General features: G+C 38.8%; 2 protein-coding genes across 3 annotated transcripts; both read right to left on the bottom strand.

The window, feature by feature from the left end:
• Positions 1 to 403: 403 nt before the first annotated feature.
• cx47.1 (connexin 47.1) lies at positions 404 to 5,340 on the bottom strand. The gene is made up of 2 exons (XM_026373663.1): positions 4,911 to 5,340; positions 404 to 2,750 (listed from the first exon to the last, which is right to left on the bottom strand). The coding sequence occupies exon 2, from the start codon at positions 2,719 to 2,721 to the stop codon at positions 1,465 to 1,467; it is 1,257 nt and encodes a 418-aa protein (XP_026229448.1). The 5' UTR covers positions 2,722 to 2,750; positions 4,911 to 5,340; the 3' UTR covers positions 404 to 1,464.
• A 7,870-nt stretch (positions 5,341 to 13,210) lies between these two features.
• LOC113172295 (5-beta-cholestane-3-alpha,7-alpha-diol 12-alpha-hydroxylase) lies at positions 13,211 to 17,670 on the bottom strand. Of its 2 annotated transcripts, XM_026375199.2 has the most exons (3): positions 17,592 to 17,670; positions 16,960 to 17,105; positions 13,211 to 15,440 (listed from the first exon to the last, which is right to left on the bottom strand). In XM_026375199.2, the coding sequence occupies exon 3, from the start codon at positions 15,307 to 15,309 to the stop codon at positions 13,777 to 13,779; it is 1,533 nt and encodes a 510-aa protein (XP_026230984.1). In that variant the 5' UTR covers positions 15,310 to 15,440; positions 16,960 to 17,105; positions 17,592 to 17,670; the 3' UTR covers positions 13,211 to 13,776. The 2 variants fall into 2 exon arrangements, with proteins under 2 accessions (XP_026230984.1, XP_026230985.1); XM_026375200.2 differs by lacking the exon at positions 17,592 to 17,670 and having other exon boundaries at positions 16,960 to 17,114.
• Positions 17,671 to 17,909: the final 239 nt, after the last annotated feature.

The raw sequence follows: 17,909 nt of genomic DNA on the forward strand, positions 1-17,909 counted from the left end.
AGCATGTGTTATTATATTTGTTATATTTCACTTTTTATTGTTGCAGCTTGTTCTGGAAAAGTGCTGCTTTTATACTTTTACCCTGTTATGGTGTTTTTCTATATTAGAAATCATAAACGCTGTGTGGATTTTTAGATTGTAAAACTTACCACAGATTTAAAACACATTTACTGTGGTTAGTCAGAAGGATCTCTACATGTATTTTCCAAAGCATGAAATACAACTTAATCGGTTTGTATTAAATCCTTTGATTGAAAAAGCACTATAACTTCAAAACAGGGAATTAGACTTCGATAAATGATTTGTGAAACTTTGGTAGCAGTTCCAGAAATACACTTTTGATATTCACAACAGAACTAAGAAACAGGCAGTAACTATTACGCAAGAAAACTGAGGTTTCAAACAAGTTTATTTCTCCATGAATAAAATACTAGAACAGTCTTTAAACATTTGAGGCACTTTGAATTATGGCAACAGTGAAGGCAGGATTAAATATTACTCTGAAACCAATTTTATAAGCGCACTGCTTCAATGACAGACAAATGAAAACACTCATCTTCAGGACAACATGCCTAAATATAAGATAAATGTAAGCTAATTGAGAAGCAAAGGATGGGATTTCTACTGTAGCCTATGTGTACTTTATTTTCCCAGTTGTAAAGCATGCAACATCTGCTTAAGATTGCAGATTGAAGTCCATATTTACTGCAGGAAGTAATCAGGTTCTCTTATTCACTTACCTCTTCTCCTCCAAATGCATGAACTGCAAGGCTTTGGGAAATATAGAATAGATACAGGCTTTGCACGCAATGACCGAAGATCATCACACTGAGCACGTTAACCAGAAAAGCCTAGAGTGACACAGCCCTGTTTCATTATCTTTATCAAAATATTTCACATTTAATCTGCTTCCAGCAACACTCATCCTTTATACATCCAAAAATACTTCCCCAAGTACAGTATTAAGTGTTCATCTTTCCAACAACAATCATCATTCTTCAGAAACTGACTCACTGTGCATTCTTACATAGCATTTTAAAAATTTGGATTGTGGGTACAATCAATTACTTTCAAAGTTAAATTTCCTTCAAATGAATCCAGTTCAGTGGCAGTCAAGGGTAGATCAGATAAATAGCTCGAAGCAGTCTGTTTATACTTTGACTTTTTAGCTGGAATTAGAGATGTGTAACTAAGTAAACACATGTTAACCATGTCCAAAAGCTATATGCAAGCACAAAATGACACAATACAGTAACAAAGAAGATTCATGATACTGGATTTGATACTTTCCTCATGTATGTTTTCTTTTCTAATCCCCAGAACTAAGTCTAATAGTGTAAGGTACTACTTCACTTGATGTGATTGAAATGTTAGTGTGCAAAGGGTAATAGTCCAGCAGTGTCACAGTGCAGTCCTGGAGTCTTTTAAAGTTTTTACTTTTAATTTATTAAAGTAGTTTTATCTCTAAATCCAAACAGAGGTCTTTCCGTTTTTTACAATGGTTGCGGCCTTCTCTGTGGCTGATTTCGGCCTTGCTCCTTGTTTCTCCTGGACTGTATTGACTCGGTTTTGCTCTGCCATAGTTCCCCCAGATACGGGACTACTGGTTCTGGAGGTTTGCTGGTTATTTTTGGTTTGATATGTTTGAAATGCCATATCAAGCTGCTCCTGGGCAACCCTCAGGTGACGGTGCAGGCTTGCCAGATCAGAGGGGATGTTCTCATCCGGGCTGGTGCAGTGCTGCTCCTGGGCCACATTGGCCATGTTCTGCTCGTGGGTGATGAGGCTGTTGGGAATCCTGCTAGGTTTGTCTGTCTTCATCACAAGGTTGTACCCTGGAGGGGAGGCTGGGATGTTGCGAGAGAATGGGTAACCGTAGGGTGTCCGTTGGCCTCGGTTCCTCTTCATGCGAAGAGTATCCCGAAAAGTGCCAATGCCCAAGTGAAGCATCTCACACACGTTAAGCACGAGACAGAGACAGCTTACCACATACATGATGAGGAGAAAGATTGTTTTCTCTGTGGGCCTTGAGATGAAACAGTCCACTCTGTGTGGACAGGGAGCCCTGTTGCATACATAGGATGGGCTAACTCGAAAACCATAAAGGAGATACTGTCCTGCAAGGAAGGCAATTTCAAAAATAGCTCGTGACATGAGTTGAAGAACATAGATTCTCATCAGTCCTTCTTGCATAATTCTTCTGCGGCCATCGTGTTTTTTGGGGTCTTTGCTAGTGGTGCTTACTGGTTCAGGCTTGGCCTCCTGCACTTCCAGTGTTTCCTCATAGATCATAGGCTCAGCATCATCATCTTCCTCCTCCTCTAAGACGTCCTCCAGATGGTGGCTTTCTCTCCATCTCGAGTGAGGAGGTGGCTTTTTTCGGAGCCTTTGATGCTTCCTGCGATCCTCCTCTGACGTTCGGGCTATCTTATGGATTGCATAACCCATGTACATGATAGAAGGAGTGGATATCATGATGATCTGGAAGACCCAGAAGCGAACGTGCGAGAGCGGAGCGAAGGCATCGTAGCACACGTTGTCACAACCCGGCTGCTTGGTGTTGCAGGTGAACTTGGTCTGTTCATCCGAGTAGATGGACTCACCTCCAACTGCTGTGAGCACAATGCGGAAGATGATGAGCACAGTCAGCCACACTTTCCCCACAAAGGTAGAGTGGTTGTGGATCTCTTCCAGGAGACGAGTGAGAAAGCTCCAGCTCATATTGCTCTTCCAAGCTTTTCAACTACAATCTGTAAAGGCAGGAAAAAGAATGGATCAAGATCTCACTGGGGGATCATTAAATTCAGTCACATTGGGTATTACTTTTTTTGTAGTAGTGTTTTAAACATATCTATTACTATTTTACTGTTGTATTCCTAATAGCAAACCCATGTGCTGGTTTTGTTGTACGAGTTTCCCAAATCATATTATTACATCGTCATCTCTTGTTTTATTCAACTTTCAACTTTCACTTAATAACCCAAAGCTATTTAATTTGCTAGCATAGTATTTACATTTACTGAAAACACTGATTTTTGTTTTATTATCATTTCTTATTTTCTTATTTTTTTATTGAGAAACCTACTAATGGTTTTATCTCTAACTCAGTATCGTCCTAAAGCCAACATATGATTTTTATTATCTTGCGTGGCTGTTGTTATTTTGTTTGAGGCTTGTCTTGGTTTTAATTAGCTATCAACTTTACTTTTGAAATAGCTCAGGCTGTTACGGTTCTTCTTGATGTGGATGAGACATTCACTTTCAAATGACTGCACAGCTGAAAACAAACAAAGACTTGTGTTGATTCATGCCAGCAAGTAGAGTGATGTCATTCAATCACTCTGTCCAATCTCCAATCAAACAGACTGAAATACTTTAGTTTGTGAAAGGGTTGAAATGGCAAAAATAGCAAAGGGAAGATTAAAAGAAAAAGAGAAAAACCCTTCATCAACCATGCACGAACCCACCAGCGACAACAGTCATTTTGATTGTAGCTTTGACCCAAGAACACGCTGAACACTACAGAGGTTGACAGATTGAATACACAAAATGAAACTGACAGAACTAATGTACGAAAAGCTCATTCTGGTACCAGAGTGTGCTCCACTTCAGTAACAGAATGTACCCTGTGCGCCTTAACATGTGACTCCAAGAGACACGCATAGGACAACAGATGAACATGAAACGCCACAGCCTCATACTCCTCTCACAGTCAGTCACAACTGACACTGTGAGGTGAATGAAGCTGGGATGAGGCGACAGTGCAGCACTTCTGTCCCTTCATTCATGGGGCAGAGCGTCAGAGTTCATGTTGATCTCGTGACTGCGGCACTGTGTTCCCTGGTGTGGATGTGCCATCTCTCCCGCCATCTGAGTGAACAGGAGAGGCTTGTTACTCTGCCATCAGGCCTCCCCTCCAGATCCAGCACTGCTGACACAGGGGAGGGGTACGGCCACATGGAGGCAGATGGCACCTATGGTGGGCAACTCATTCTGCCCCAGGATGACATGACAGGAGGGCTGTTTCACTTAGGATTCACACTGAAGTTTGAGTTAATCTGCAATAGCATCAACCATGTTCGAACAACAACACTTAAAGGACCTCGCATTGTGTCGGATGATTATGTTGATTATTTGCTATGATACTCATGCTCATATGATGTAATTTTAACAGGGTCACCCTTGAAAAAGAGATAAGAGATTTCTAATTAAAGGAAGACTTGCCTGATGTGTCAAATAAGGAGTGGATTTCATTTAATTATTGCACATGTAAAGCTTAATTTACATACAACTAAATTTAAATATTATTATATATAGTTATAGTTGCATGTAAATTACATTTAAATTAAATACAAAATGTAAACATTTAGACAAAGCAATGCTAGAGATTATATTAGACTCGTGATGTTTTTCCTTAAACTACTGTTCTATACTGTTAAGTATTTGAATTATGATCTTTTCAAAATAGGGAAAATATATACATGTAAATACTTTGAAATACAGCCTCATTTACAATATTAGATAGAGTGGTAGATAGTGTAAATATAAAATATATAAATCATATATATACTTTTTTTTATATTCCACAAATTAGAGAAACTTTTTAACACAGATATATTACACATGAGCGTAAGGTCAGATTTTAAATCAGATACCTTATCATCAATGCTGGTGCAGTCTAATGTATTAATGTATTTTACATTATTTAACTTTCATCTTACATTGTATTTGATATTCTGCCTCTATAGAGGAATAGATCTGTAAGTCTCCGTAACTTGGTTAAGACATCAGACCTCACAAACACCCCACATTTTGACTGATGCAAATCTTTATCCATGATTATTTGTCAGACGTTGAACAGAAACTATCATACAGTTTTATCTAGAAGAAAGTAATTCAGTGAAACCCACCTGGAAAAGTTGCACATGCATTTCCCATCCTGAAGGACTCCTCTGCCCTCTCAACAAATCTCATCCACGCAATACTGGTTCCATCTTAATGTCCTGGCCTTTTTCCGCCTTATTGATAACTTCAAAAAAATGAAAAAAAAAAAAAGCAACAGTGACAAAACTAATTACTCCAGACTTTCTTTTTTATCCTGTTTTCCCACTGTGAGCAGAAGTGAAGTCTCGCTGCTGTGAATGCCTCACATTCTGGCTCATGTCTGGTTTCTATTACACCAGCCTTCTGCCCAAGAAGGAAGTATAAAAAACAGAGAGGCAGAAAAAAATCCTCCTCTGGCAAATGACCCTCATCCAAGGGTTCAGACTTGAGGATATTGTACTGCAGATTGAAATGAACACCCAGCTGAGGGTGCGCATTAATCGCAACGCAGTCAACCCCCCGTCCTCCCCTATGCTCATGTGCAACATTTGTAACACAGATGATGAGGTTCTTTCTCTCTCTCTCTGTCTCTCTTTCTCCTACTTTGTCTTTCTCGCTCTCCCTCCGTGTCTCCATCTACGTGCCTCGGCTTGTTGCAGGTTAATGTTTTCGAGCCTCACAGCCATTTACAAAGCAACAGCAGCCGTTCAGTCTGAAAAATGTACACATGAATGATCACATCGTGCTAGACGCACTTTTGGAAAAATACAAAAGCTAATCTAAAACATCCACACCTCTTCCTGAATCTCTCGCCCTATCTGTCACACACTCTTAGACTCATTCACACACACATAAACCACGATGAATGCACATTAGCAACCTCTATATAATCTGACAATTATGAGAAAACACCTTTGGGAAGTCAAAGCCAGGGATTTTGAGGACAGGAGTGTCACAGAGACATAAACCACCTTGCCTCAGCACAGATCCGCTACAATGGAACCAGCAGGTACGCTCAGTCATATCCAGTGTCATAATATTTAGATCTTCCACCCAGGCAGATGGCCAGATAACAGAGCGGTGGACAGGTTGCACTCTGCACTCCGGCTACATGTCTTTTCCTACTTGATGTTTATACTCGGAGCTTTCACCTCGGCCTGTTGAGCGCAGTAGCGTGTTGTTGCTTCAGGTATGTAATGGATTGTTTCCCATGATGGTAACAACAGCTGTATGTGGACACATGTCTCCCTCTGTTTCTCTCTGTCATACATACGTTTCATTAAATCGTCTTAGTCTGAAATGACACGGTGAAGTACAAATAGGCAGGTATTCCACTCAAAGGAATTTCTCCATGTCTTTATCCAATGTGCCAAACCCTGGTGTGAAGTTGAAGTTGTGAACTACTTTTAATAGAGGACAGATAAATAGGTTAGTGTCTGGCTTGCATTAATGAAATGTGTCTGGTCATTGTCACGGTTACTGTATTATTGTAGTGCTTCTTTCACAAGGCCCTCAATAACCCTTAATTATGACCTGTATACAGATATAAAGCAAGAGTAACGTTCAGCAACATCAGCAAGTGCACAATGAATCAGATCACACTTTCAACTCAGTCACTTTAATAAAAACTAAATATATGTGTGTTTATATATATGTATACACATAGTTTTAGTACATTGTAAGAATATTATTTGTTGTCTAATACATGTCAGAAGGGAGATGTTTTTCCGTTTGAATCTCTTTCTGATTGAGTAATTTACTAAAGAAAGCTCTGGGAGCCAGCCATCTGGGCCTGTAGGACCCATCCTCCACAGGCCTTTGCCTTTAAGGCTCCCCTCTCCGTCTGAAAGAGTAGATGTGGCGTAGCAAGCACCCCTGGTGGAGCAAAAAAGGGGATGCTGCTGGAATGACTAGAGCAGTTTGGAGTTTGGACATGTGCTTTCCCTAAGGGACAGATAAGCACGTGTTTTTAAGTTGCGATGCATTCCTCTCCTTCCAAAATCTTCCCATCTCATCTAAAAGACGCAGATGGCCCAGTCAAGTGAGCATAAGAGTGATTTCAACTCAAAGTCAATTAGAGTTTATGTTCCTCGACAGTTGGTAGAACTCCTGCCTGTGGTTGTGATTCATAATTAGTATCCTAGTTGGATTAAATAGAACATCTTCGATGCCAATAAACACATCTCTTCTAGGGTTTCCCCTCAAAAGGAACCATTACTTTCTCTCTGTTTTTAATGAACCCCACACTATACAAGAAAAAATAAAGGAAAACCCTGTAGAATTGCAAAATCATTATTGAACAAAATGGGCATAAGATTTCACTTTACATAGGGATGTTCATTACACTCTTCTTTCATAATGAATGACACAATTATGTAACAATGCAAATTTTCTACAGCTGGCACACTTGGAAATATACATCTATATTTTTTCAATACAATTATTTTTTTAATTAGCATTCAAATATAAAAGTGCATTCAAATATTTAAATTGCTCAGTTTTTTAAAGCAAAACGAGAAAAAAAGTGCAAATGCCTCAAGAGACAAACCAATGTCTTCTCTTGAACATGGTGTCCCTGTGTCCTCGGACAATTCGGGCTATTCTAGCTTTGGGAAACTGTGGTTCATGTTGATAAATATTGATTGGACATCCCAGAGCCATGAAAATATTACAGTATTCCCCTGTAAGACATTGGTTGACATTGCTCTTGGAACAAGGACTGGCATCATGTGACAGCCGGTTCACAATGTTTAATATTCATTAGGTCACAGTTATATTTAGTATCATATGTAAAATGTAGATTTGGCTTTTTTTCTCCAGGTGTAGTAGCATCTGTGAGATTTTAACAACATAAAAAACTAATCGGGCAGCTTCCAAATCAATACATTGGCACACATGAAGACCCAGTTAATTTTTTTTAGTCCCAGACAGTTTCACCTTCAAGAGGTCACTGGGAGCTCTGAGGGTTTGCAGCTTTGCAGTGATGCAACGAGGAGGAGTGAACATCTCGACAACTCTCCTTGGCCGCCACCAATGTCATCACAAGAGTTTTATCCTCATGTATTCGCTGAATAAAGTTGATGCGAGCAGACTGGGGGCTGTGGAGGTCTGCGTTTATGTAACAGATCAAACTCCACCATGTGACTTGAATGTGCCCCCCCTTAGAGAAAAGAATGACACAAGACACTAGAGCAAAAACATGCAACTTGGTGCTCGGACTCCTCCTCTCTCCCATCTCTCCTACCACTATCATTAAACTGTTCTTACCGAGCTGTGGGGGGTTATCCCACAGGCAGCCTGAGAGTGGTGGCAGTCCCATCTCATTTGTTCATTTTTCTTCCAGTTTCTCAGCCGAGCCTATCCTACCCCAGGGGTGAGCGCGTCCCGTGCCAGTTTTGCTAAGGCTGGACTCCACTGAAGCAACTGAGATGAAAAGCCTCGAGGTGGATGCCGACAACTTCCCTCAGCCACGACTCTGTATCTCCCACTTATGAGCAAAGCAACTTGTCTCAAGTGTGCATTACACAGTTTTAACACTCACAAAACAATGGCAACATATTGACTTTATTAATGGATGTGAGGTCTAATGGTAACATATTCCACACCACAGCTGTACACACAGGTTTTAGTGTTACACCTCTGTGCACATATGCATATTGCCTGTTGTCATCACTCAGTCTAAGCATCACAAAAATAAACACAGAGGACAGCAGAGATGGAATGGCAAGATTTGTTGGATAGCTTTGGAAAAGCTTTCATTTGAGCCAAACTGTGATGAATATTTGTAACCAAGCAAATTTTGAGAGAATTTAGTACTTTGACTGTTGCACGTTGGATTTTTTTGCTGTTATTGTACACGTTGTACACACCAGAACAGAACACAGTACATGTCAATTAGGCATCTCTTTATATATATAAATTATAATATATATATATATATATATATATATATATATATATATATATATATATATAGAGAGAGAGAGAGAGAGAGAGAGAGAGAGAGAGAGAGAGAGAGAGAGAGAGAGAGAGACAGATATATATATATATATATATATATATATATTGATATATAGTAGGTTTCTTTCCTCTTGCTGATGAGTCAAACACACTTAGTTTAAATTTGAACAAAAGCTCAAAGAGTCCCTGAAATTCACATCTTGGAACAATGACCGATAATAATCCACTCACTGGCTGATGAAGTCTTTCATCAGGGCAGTCAAATCCAACACACAACCACATATCCAGATAAACAAAACAATGCTTGAAGGGCTGCAGGATCCTAATCTTTGGCATTATCTTGCTCTAACTTGCCATGTCATGGCCTGATCGGAGGCAGGCCCGGAGCAGCAGTAGACCTAGCCAGGGTCATGTGGACTACCACAGATATGTTTACTGCAGCTCCTCCTTTTTTCCCACATGCCTTAGTGCCTTTGCCCTTCTCCAACTCAGTGAACTCCAGACACTGGAAGCCGTGCTGCAGGACACTCAATGATATAAGCAATATAACCCCTCTTTTTGTCATACACTTATGCAACAAAAAAGCTCGGATCAAAGCCGTGCAAAATGTTGACTGTGTTAACAAACACACTGTTAACTAGCACAGTATATAGAGACATTTTTACTGAGCCTGTGAAAACCAAAGGGAACCTACTGAGCAAAAGGTATTAGCCAGAATAAATAAATAAATAACCTTCAAGGTCAGTGATGATGATGTGATTTATGTATCTAGTCCAATATTTTTGTATTAAATTGAAAAAGAACTTGCTATTTAATACATATTAATCAAGCTTTACTCAAGTGCATACATTAGTCTACAGCGTCTCTACTGTTCTCACTGGTTGTTTTTAGCCACCAGATGGTGATCATGTATTCTCTTAACACAGTCTTCATGAACTTAAATAACATATAGGAAATATGACAGTCTGAGGTGAATGACCCTTCCAGATTGATTATGCCAGACTATCGCTGATAATGGGATCAGTGACCTAGCTGACACAGATCTTAACTGTAGCATGAACATCACAGTTCAGTCCTTTACAATACTACTATTGTAGGGCATTTATGATGTCTGAGTCATGAGTATGGAGACATATTCTGACACAGGTGGTCTTTTTGAGAGTGTGGTACAGAAATCTTAACAACTAAAGATATAGCTAGAAATGGCAGCAGCTACACTTTAACAATTCATTTCACATGTTGGCAGCATACAAAACAGTAGGTGTCAGGACTGCTTTCCTGTTAAAATACCTTAGTCTGTATCAGTGAAATTAACTATTTTATATCCATTTGTAACTCCAAGCTTTTCTCCTGTTTTATAGCATGTAAAACAATGACTTGTTATGTTGTTCAATAATCCATCTTTACCCACATAAAATGCGAAGCCCTAACAGACTGAGAGAACAGTAACCTTATTAGGAACTAAATGTTCCACCGTGCTGCTGTCCACAGGTGGATGAACACACTCTCTCTGTACTCTAGCTGAACCCTCTGTAAGTCGTACGTGCAGATAAAGCCAACAGTTACACGCTACAAACACCTTCAGCAACACCGAAAGGCTCCACGTACCTGTCCATGTGGGTGAAGTCGAAGCATATTCTAAAGTATGTATGTTTCACTGTGGTGCATCCTGGGCAGAGGTCCAGAGGCATCGTTTCACTGCTCAGACTTAGAAGCAGGATGAGAGAGACAATGGGTCATTTTTCTTCAAAACCCCTCACCACCAAGTACAGGCAGGACACTCAGGAGACCAGTATCCTGCCAAAGGCCCCATTGTTCTCCCTTCCATCCGCCTCCATTGCCACGATCACAGACTGTTTATTTATTTTATCCTGGATTAATTCCTACTAGCGCTCATTCATCCAGAAATGTCCAGCGATGTAGTGATGTATCTTTTCGTGTAGCTGTCAGATGTAAGAGATAAAGTGAGATGTTAAATCACTGGTGTGGACATCACAGGGAATTTATTATTATTATATTATTTATAATTTTAAGTCAACAGAGACACCAGAAAATCTTCTTTATTCATCACACATCTTACCTGAGACACAGGTCTAAGGACACTAGTTATCATTGGTTTTATAACTTGCAAAGCTACTGAGGCAGGGTTCATCTAACTTTCTGTGAATTAAATTTTAATTGATTTAATCTTACACTTTTTATGCAGATGTCAAACACTTTAAATAGCTGATGTGTATGAAACGTGCTGACATGACTTGATTCACCAATGGGGAGTAAAAGTAAAAGTTCATGTCCTTGAATGTTGGAGGTCATGTACTAGAGTAACACGTGTAAACAAATCAAACATGGGAACATTTGTGAGACTGGAGCTTATTTGTTAATTTACAATAGACATTTCACAATACAGTATTGTCTAGATAGGATTTAACCCCTTCTGTATCTACTGACTCATTAGTCACATTCATCAAACATATGCTGACCATTAGTTATATGAATAGACATTTTTATGTTGGTGCCAAAGTCGTTTCCTTACAGAGAGAAGCAGGTAGTAAGTAGGGTGAGAGTCCTGATTACACAATGCACATGAATTTATTCCACGTTGTCAACGGAGAATCAAACACTTTATTAAAAGTGAATTATAGTATACGAAGAGTGAGGACTTTGCACTGCCACATTGCAAAAGTAACTGTAGCCACGACATCAGCCTTGCTCAATGTTTCCAGCAAATCTCATCAACTTTTACAACTTTTAGTTTATTATAAATCTGGTTCCTAATTGGAGCAGTGCCCACCAAGCTCATAGGTTAACTTAGCTTTTATCAAACATTGTGTTTCTTTTTTAGCTTTTTATTTTCCATCCATGGTGAATGGTGTTTCTTTTTTTTTTTTGTGCAAAAAGTGAAATTGTGCAATAAACAGATTTGCAACCCAGTTACACAAAATTATATGATCTTGTGGTACAACATGTGTGTGTTATGGTTGGGTTCAGGCACTCACAGTACCGGGTTAAAGCTGGGCAATTTAGACCAACGTGATCTTTCTCTAACCCTGACCAAAGTCTTCTCAACCACACACCGAACTCGGGTCCATGTTTTGTCAGTCCTGTACATTGTAGACACTTCGTCTACCTCAACCACCTCATAGTAACTCATTTTCCCTTTATAGTTGTATAGTTTTATTAAAATCAAATCATTAAATTAAATGCATCTGAAAACAAGCATTTTTTGATTATATTATATTAAATATATATAAACTGAACAAGAAGTTCAGTTTTCATGTCTCAACATCCAGTTCATATAATTATGTTTGCTACAAAAACATAATACAGTTTCAGCTAAGTTGAATAGGAATGTATTTCTCAACCAGGTCCCCCTTTAACCTAATTAAATACAGGTAAACACGTTTATTGGTAAAACTTAAACTTTGTTATTTGTTTAATGACAGGTTTATTGACCTGTCTGTGTGCGTGCCAGTTCCTGACAAGTGATACATCTCGACAAGTCATGGATTGCACCAGTTTAACCTCCTTTGAAAGAGGACCAGATGAAATCAGACCCTGTCCCCTCATTTCAGATTCTCAGTTGGACATGTCAGCACCATAAAACAAGTGAAGTGTAGAAGTGAAATAACATCAGACTTGCAGAAGGTCTGGCACCTTCTTTCTAATCTTAGAAAAAATAAAGAAATGATAATATGTTGTTGAAAGTATTATTCATTTTCTTCAAAGTACTGATTGACACAATAATCAATTTGCACAAACTGTGTGAGATTTATGCAGCCAGCATAACAACACACAGTAAATCATTCAGATATACCAGTAACCATTGATTAGTTGTTCATTTTTGTAGCGGGACTGTTAAAAGGAAGTTACTGATCTTATCGCATGCTGCATAACATAATCAAAAGAGTTATTAACGTGACACGGAGATAGAGGTGTGACAGAACTTGTACTTATTCGTTTTCTTCTTGTTCTTTCTTTTTTTTTTAAAATCAGTTTTTCCTTTAGCAATAAAATAGAATAGCATACAGTAACCCAGCTCATTGATTATCACACTGCAAAGATAAGGATTTTGATTGCTCCTGATTGCTTCAGTGAGTTCAAACTGAGAGGTTGAAATGTGAGTGAAAATGTGGTGTTAAGGTTTAAGAAATGATGCAACAAAGGGAATCCAGATGTTTCCAATTCAAACAAACCAGCCTCCTAGACTCCACCTACCAACTAACTGCAGGAAACGCTGCAGAGCAGAATAGGAAAGCCTGTCTAATAGGGACCATCACAAAATAGAAACACAAAGGCAGTGCTGTCTTTACTGCAGGTTTATTGTTGTGAAGCACATTTTGTTTTTTTTTTTGGTTCCTGGAGTGCAAAAAAAAAAAAAAAACAACTAAATGTTTGCACAAAATCTTACATCAAATAAAATAATAGTGATAAAAAAAAAGGTCAAATCAATTGATCAAACAACTAGACCTCAAATAGTAGAGATAGTGTAATGTATTATCATACAGTGATCTACGTGATAAGCAGGTCTAGTTTTTCACCAGGGAGATAAATGTACAATCCAAATGCATTTTGCACACAGGTTATTGAACAATTACATTGTAAAGAAATATGTATGTTACACTTATATAGATTTATGCAATAAAGAATATTGTATTTTGTGTCAAATCCAGTCTCATTAAATCTAGTTAAAGAAGTGTAAGTCTAGTGACTTTCTAACCATAAACATGACTGAAGCACAAGATAACACCTGTTAGATTACACAAACAAAGGATGGATTTATGTATTTATGCAATATATATGAATAAATGAAATATACATCTATCTACTACTATCATGACAACCAGATAACAGATTGACATCCTAAACAATACATTGCATAAAAGCTTACAAATTAAAATTTATAACAATATGTCTGTAGAGCATTAACAATACAACTGAATGTGGCTCTTTTGTTTTATCGGCTCTCCTTAAATAGCTTCCAAAACACTCTGTTTAATATCTGAGGCGGTATCGAAATGGAACATCTTTTTGGGGCTGCATTGTTCCAAAGCCCCATCGCCTGAAGTCAATTTCAGGTATCTTCTCATCAGGATTCTTCAGCTCAAACTCAAAGTAGACCAACATGAGGAACGCAAACTGTTTGAGTTCATTGGTGGCAAAGAAGCGGCCAGGACACATGGAGACCCCGGCGCCCCAGGGCATGTTATAGTACTTCAACTTCTTCCCTGCTTTGTAAAACTCTGTTTTCTTTTTACCATCTGGATTCAGAAAGCGGTCATATTTGAAGGACTGTGGGTCAGGGTGGATCTCTGGGTCAATGTGAACAACGTAGGGGAACATTGCCATTCTGTCGCCCTTGCGAATGAAGTATTCACGCCCATCAGCCATCTTCAGGGTCATATCCTGGAGCACTGCTCTGGTGAGAAGAGGTGCAGCAGTGAGGCGGAGTGTCTCATCTATAGCGCTGTCAAGGACCGGTGTCTTTGTCAGCATTTCGCGAGTGAGGTTGATCAAAGGGCCACCACGTTGGACTTCCTGTCCAGACTCCCTCAGAACCTTATCTACCTCTTCCTTTACTGCTTTCATGGCTTCTGGGTGTTTCATGAGATAGAGGAGCAGCCAGAATGAAGAGGGGCCTGTGTTGCCCTGTGACGCCCAGAGAAGCACAAACATGTACTTGTTTATCATGGAGTCTTTCATCCCCATCTCCACTCTGGCTTGGTGCATGTCCCACACCCAGCGACTGATGTTGTCCTTGGTCTTCATGTTCTGCACTGACAGAAAATTCCAGAAGAATTTCATTAGCCTCTCAGCTTCTGACTTTTGCCTTGGAGAGAGGATCCCATAGGCCAGGTTGGGGAAGAGTTGGTCATACTTACGAAACTCGTAAAATAAAGCTTCTGATTCAGTTCTGTCTTTCTCTTTGGCTTTTTCCTCACTTTCCCGTGAGTTGTGTGGCACGTTGCCATACAGAGATAAGTAGCCAGCCCTAAAAACAATATTGTAACAGTACATGAACAGTCCGTCATCTATCCAGTCCCTTTGATCTGCAGCGGAGCTGATGTTATGCAACATCAGGTTCTGCAAATTACTCATCATGGCTTGTGTCATTACCTCCAGACCATCCCCCTTCAGATGCTTATTGCTGGAGGTCTGAAGAATGTGGTGTTCATCCTGTACAGCTACATAGCCAAACACTCTGCGCACCAGATGTACAGCAAACTTAGAGAAGTCCAGTTTCTCTCGACTTTCTTTAACAAATGCCCCAAATGACTCAGGATCCTGAAGGAAAGTTATGTAAAACCCTCCGAGCTGCACTGTGAATACATCACCATGCTTTTGCTTCATCCTCTCAAGGAACTTTAATGTGTCCCTGCGAAATTCAAAGACATGGCCCAGCCATGGAATGAGACCTTTATCCAAAGGGGGTTCTCCTGGAAGCCGCTGTCGAAACACCCCAAGAAGATACAACGCTCCTATGAGAGCGGCAAGAAAGGCAAGAAGGATCGGCAGCAGCAGTCCCATGATGGATTGCTTGGAGCACCACTCTGTGACTTAGAGGTAAAGTCGACATCCTGTATAACAGACAGACTTTTGCTCCTCCCTGTGCTTGTGGGATTGGTTGCAGCATTCTGGGAAAATCGTAACTGTTTTCACTGCAGTAACAGTAAAAAAAAGCAAAAGATAAAATTCAGACACACCCCCAAGGATTTGCAGTAATTAATCAGTTTAGTTTCCTTTTCTTTGCAAATCTCTTAGAGAAAGCAGAAGTGTACGGCATGTTTCCCCTTGCAGTTAAATTACTACCATACGGAGAACTGATATATTGCCTCTCAAGTAACTCGGAAACTGTACTGTGGAAAAAGTTCACAGTCTAGAGAAAAATTTAATTAGGAGACACTTTTGCTGTGTAACTCTAACAAGTCAAGCATGTTTGTTTCTGAAAGGAAAATAATTAACCACAAATATGCTCACAGTTTAGCACATTAGGTCTTGCATCATTCAAATATTTACAACCAGTTCCTTGTAATCAAATTATGATAGAAAGCATGAATAATGTAAGTGAGTTACACTTGTGTCACACAGTGCGTTATCACTTCTGGTAGAAGAAGCACACTCACAGTTTGATTAAATCTGACTCACAAAAGGTCAGCAAGTTCTGCACTTTCCAGTTTGTGTTTAGAGCTCAAAAATAAAACAATCTAATACTTTTGCAGCCCCCAAAGTTGTAAAAGAATGCTACGTGCATGCAGCAATATGTTTTAGGTTAGAATAAGTAATAAGTAAGTATAAGTAATAATAAACTTATTTAACTTCAATTTATAGAAGAAATGAAACTAATTCAATTATTTTAGACAAACATGAACAGGATTTAAAAGCAGCAAATGAAGCAAAAGTTATAGTAAAATATATAAATAAAAATCAACGTGATTGTCTGAATAGTGTGTTATTGCCTGGACAAGTGGCGCCACCTACAGGATCTTACTAAAACTGTAAGAAGAGTTGGTGCAAGTTACAAGGTCTGATAAATTACTTAAATTGTTAAATGTCACTGAATAAATATGTACCTACAAATGTTGACATTGATATGCCTTATTAGCAGTGGGAGCAATCAGTTGAAGATACCACCATGCTGGTTCTGACCACCTTCTATACTGTTGTCTGTCCTCTCCACACAACAAACACACATAATTTTTCTTTATGAGGACGTTTGTGTGAACATATAAGGAAAAACAATGTAGGAGTCATTGCGTCCTTAATGTTAAGTAATTTGAACAAATTAACTTGAGGGTTACATTATTCACACTTATCTTATTCTTGTGATTCGTTTTGCTGTTAAGAGCAAAAACATTTTTTAAAACCTATTAAATGAAAAGTATAGATTTGATCTAATATTTTACCCAAAGTAGGCATGTCTGTCTAAAACTACTATAAACCTTCATTGTTTGTATCATAGCTTTACTATGTACAGGCCATACAGGAGGAATGACCTGAGGAACCTGCTTAACAAGAGAAATCCAATCAAGATCCAGCATAGTGAATATAAACATTGACACATAGGGTAAATATTATTGCATGTGATCAAACTGATATATTACTTTGAACATTTTTTATATATACCCAATCTATTTTACATATTTATTTTTACATCAAATTGCAAACACAACATCTTACTTTACTTTTCACCACTGGGTGGAGATGTCTTCTTTCTTCACAGCACGGCTGCATCCCTCTGCTGGTATTGACTCAGCCAGTTTCCTTTTTTAGGAGTACTTTGAATTTCAGCATTATGTTCTGGTCAGTGCCCATGGCACTGAAAACTGAAATGGAGTAAAAAAACGAAGTAAAATGTTAACTTAACAGCAATGTTTACTTCACCTGGTCAGAGAACAATGATTAACAGGAGTGTTAAAATAAGTTATGGACTGTATAGACCCATTAGTATTCAACAAAATGAAAATAAATTAATTGTGTTCTGCTGTCTGGAAGATAAGTAATGGTGGTTTATCTGTTTATATGAATCTACAGTCTGTACAAGGGCCTGGTGTATGGTCAGTGGACACTGATAGTCCATAATTACATAAAGGAAATGCCACAATCTCATTATTGCTTCAAAGCTGTTTTGATGTTGGCCCTCGGGAACAGAAACACTCACATATGCGTGGCGAGCTGCTTTTATTCTGCCAAGTTACTTCTTTAAAATCACACATAAGCAAGATTATCCAGAGCTCAAGTTTTGATCTGTTAAAACAGATCCTGTTTTTTTTCTTTTCCAACCATTGTTGCTTCTACCTGGTTGAACTCACCTGATCCAGGTAATCAGCAGGACAGAGGCTCTGGAGGACCAGGGTTAGCCAGCCCTGCTACAGGACAATAGAATAGAGTTCATACTGCTAATTATGCTGGTGCTTCAATAGTAATATTCTCCATAATAACGATGAGTATAATAATAATAAAAACGACAAAACAATGTCAATAATATAAAATCCAAATTTAAATTTAAAGTTATTCAAAAGTGGGTGGTAAACCTAAATTTGTGTGTCCTCAACTCTCATTACTGTTATAATTATATTATTATTAATAAAGTGCTAATTCTTCATATTATTAATTTTATTCTAATGCTG

This window comes from Anabas testudineus, chromosome 17 (genome assembly GCF_900324465.2).
Source record: "Anabas testudineus chromosome 17, fAnaTes1.2, whole genome shotgun sequence".
Classification (NCBI taxonomy): Eukaryota; Metazoa; Chordata; class Actinopteri; order Anabantiformes; family Anabantidae; genus Anabas; species Anabas testudineus.

Coding starts and splice junctions, on each gene's coding strand:
- LOC113172295 (XM_026375199.2), bottom strand. CDS start 15,309: ATGGGACTGCTGCTGCCGATCCTTCTTGCCTTTCTTGCCGCTCTCATA.
- cx47.1 (XM_026373663.1), bottom strand. CDS start 2,721: ATGAGCTGGAGCTTTCTCACTCGTCTCCTGGAAGAGATCCACAACCAC.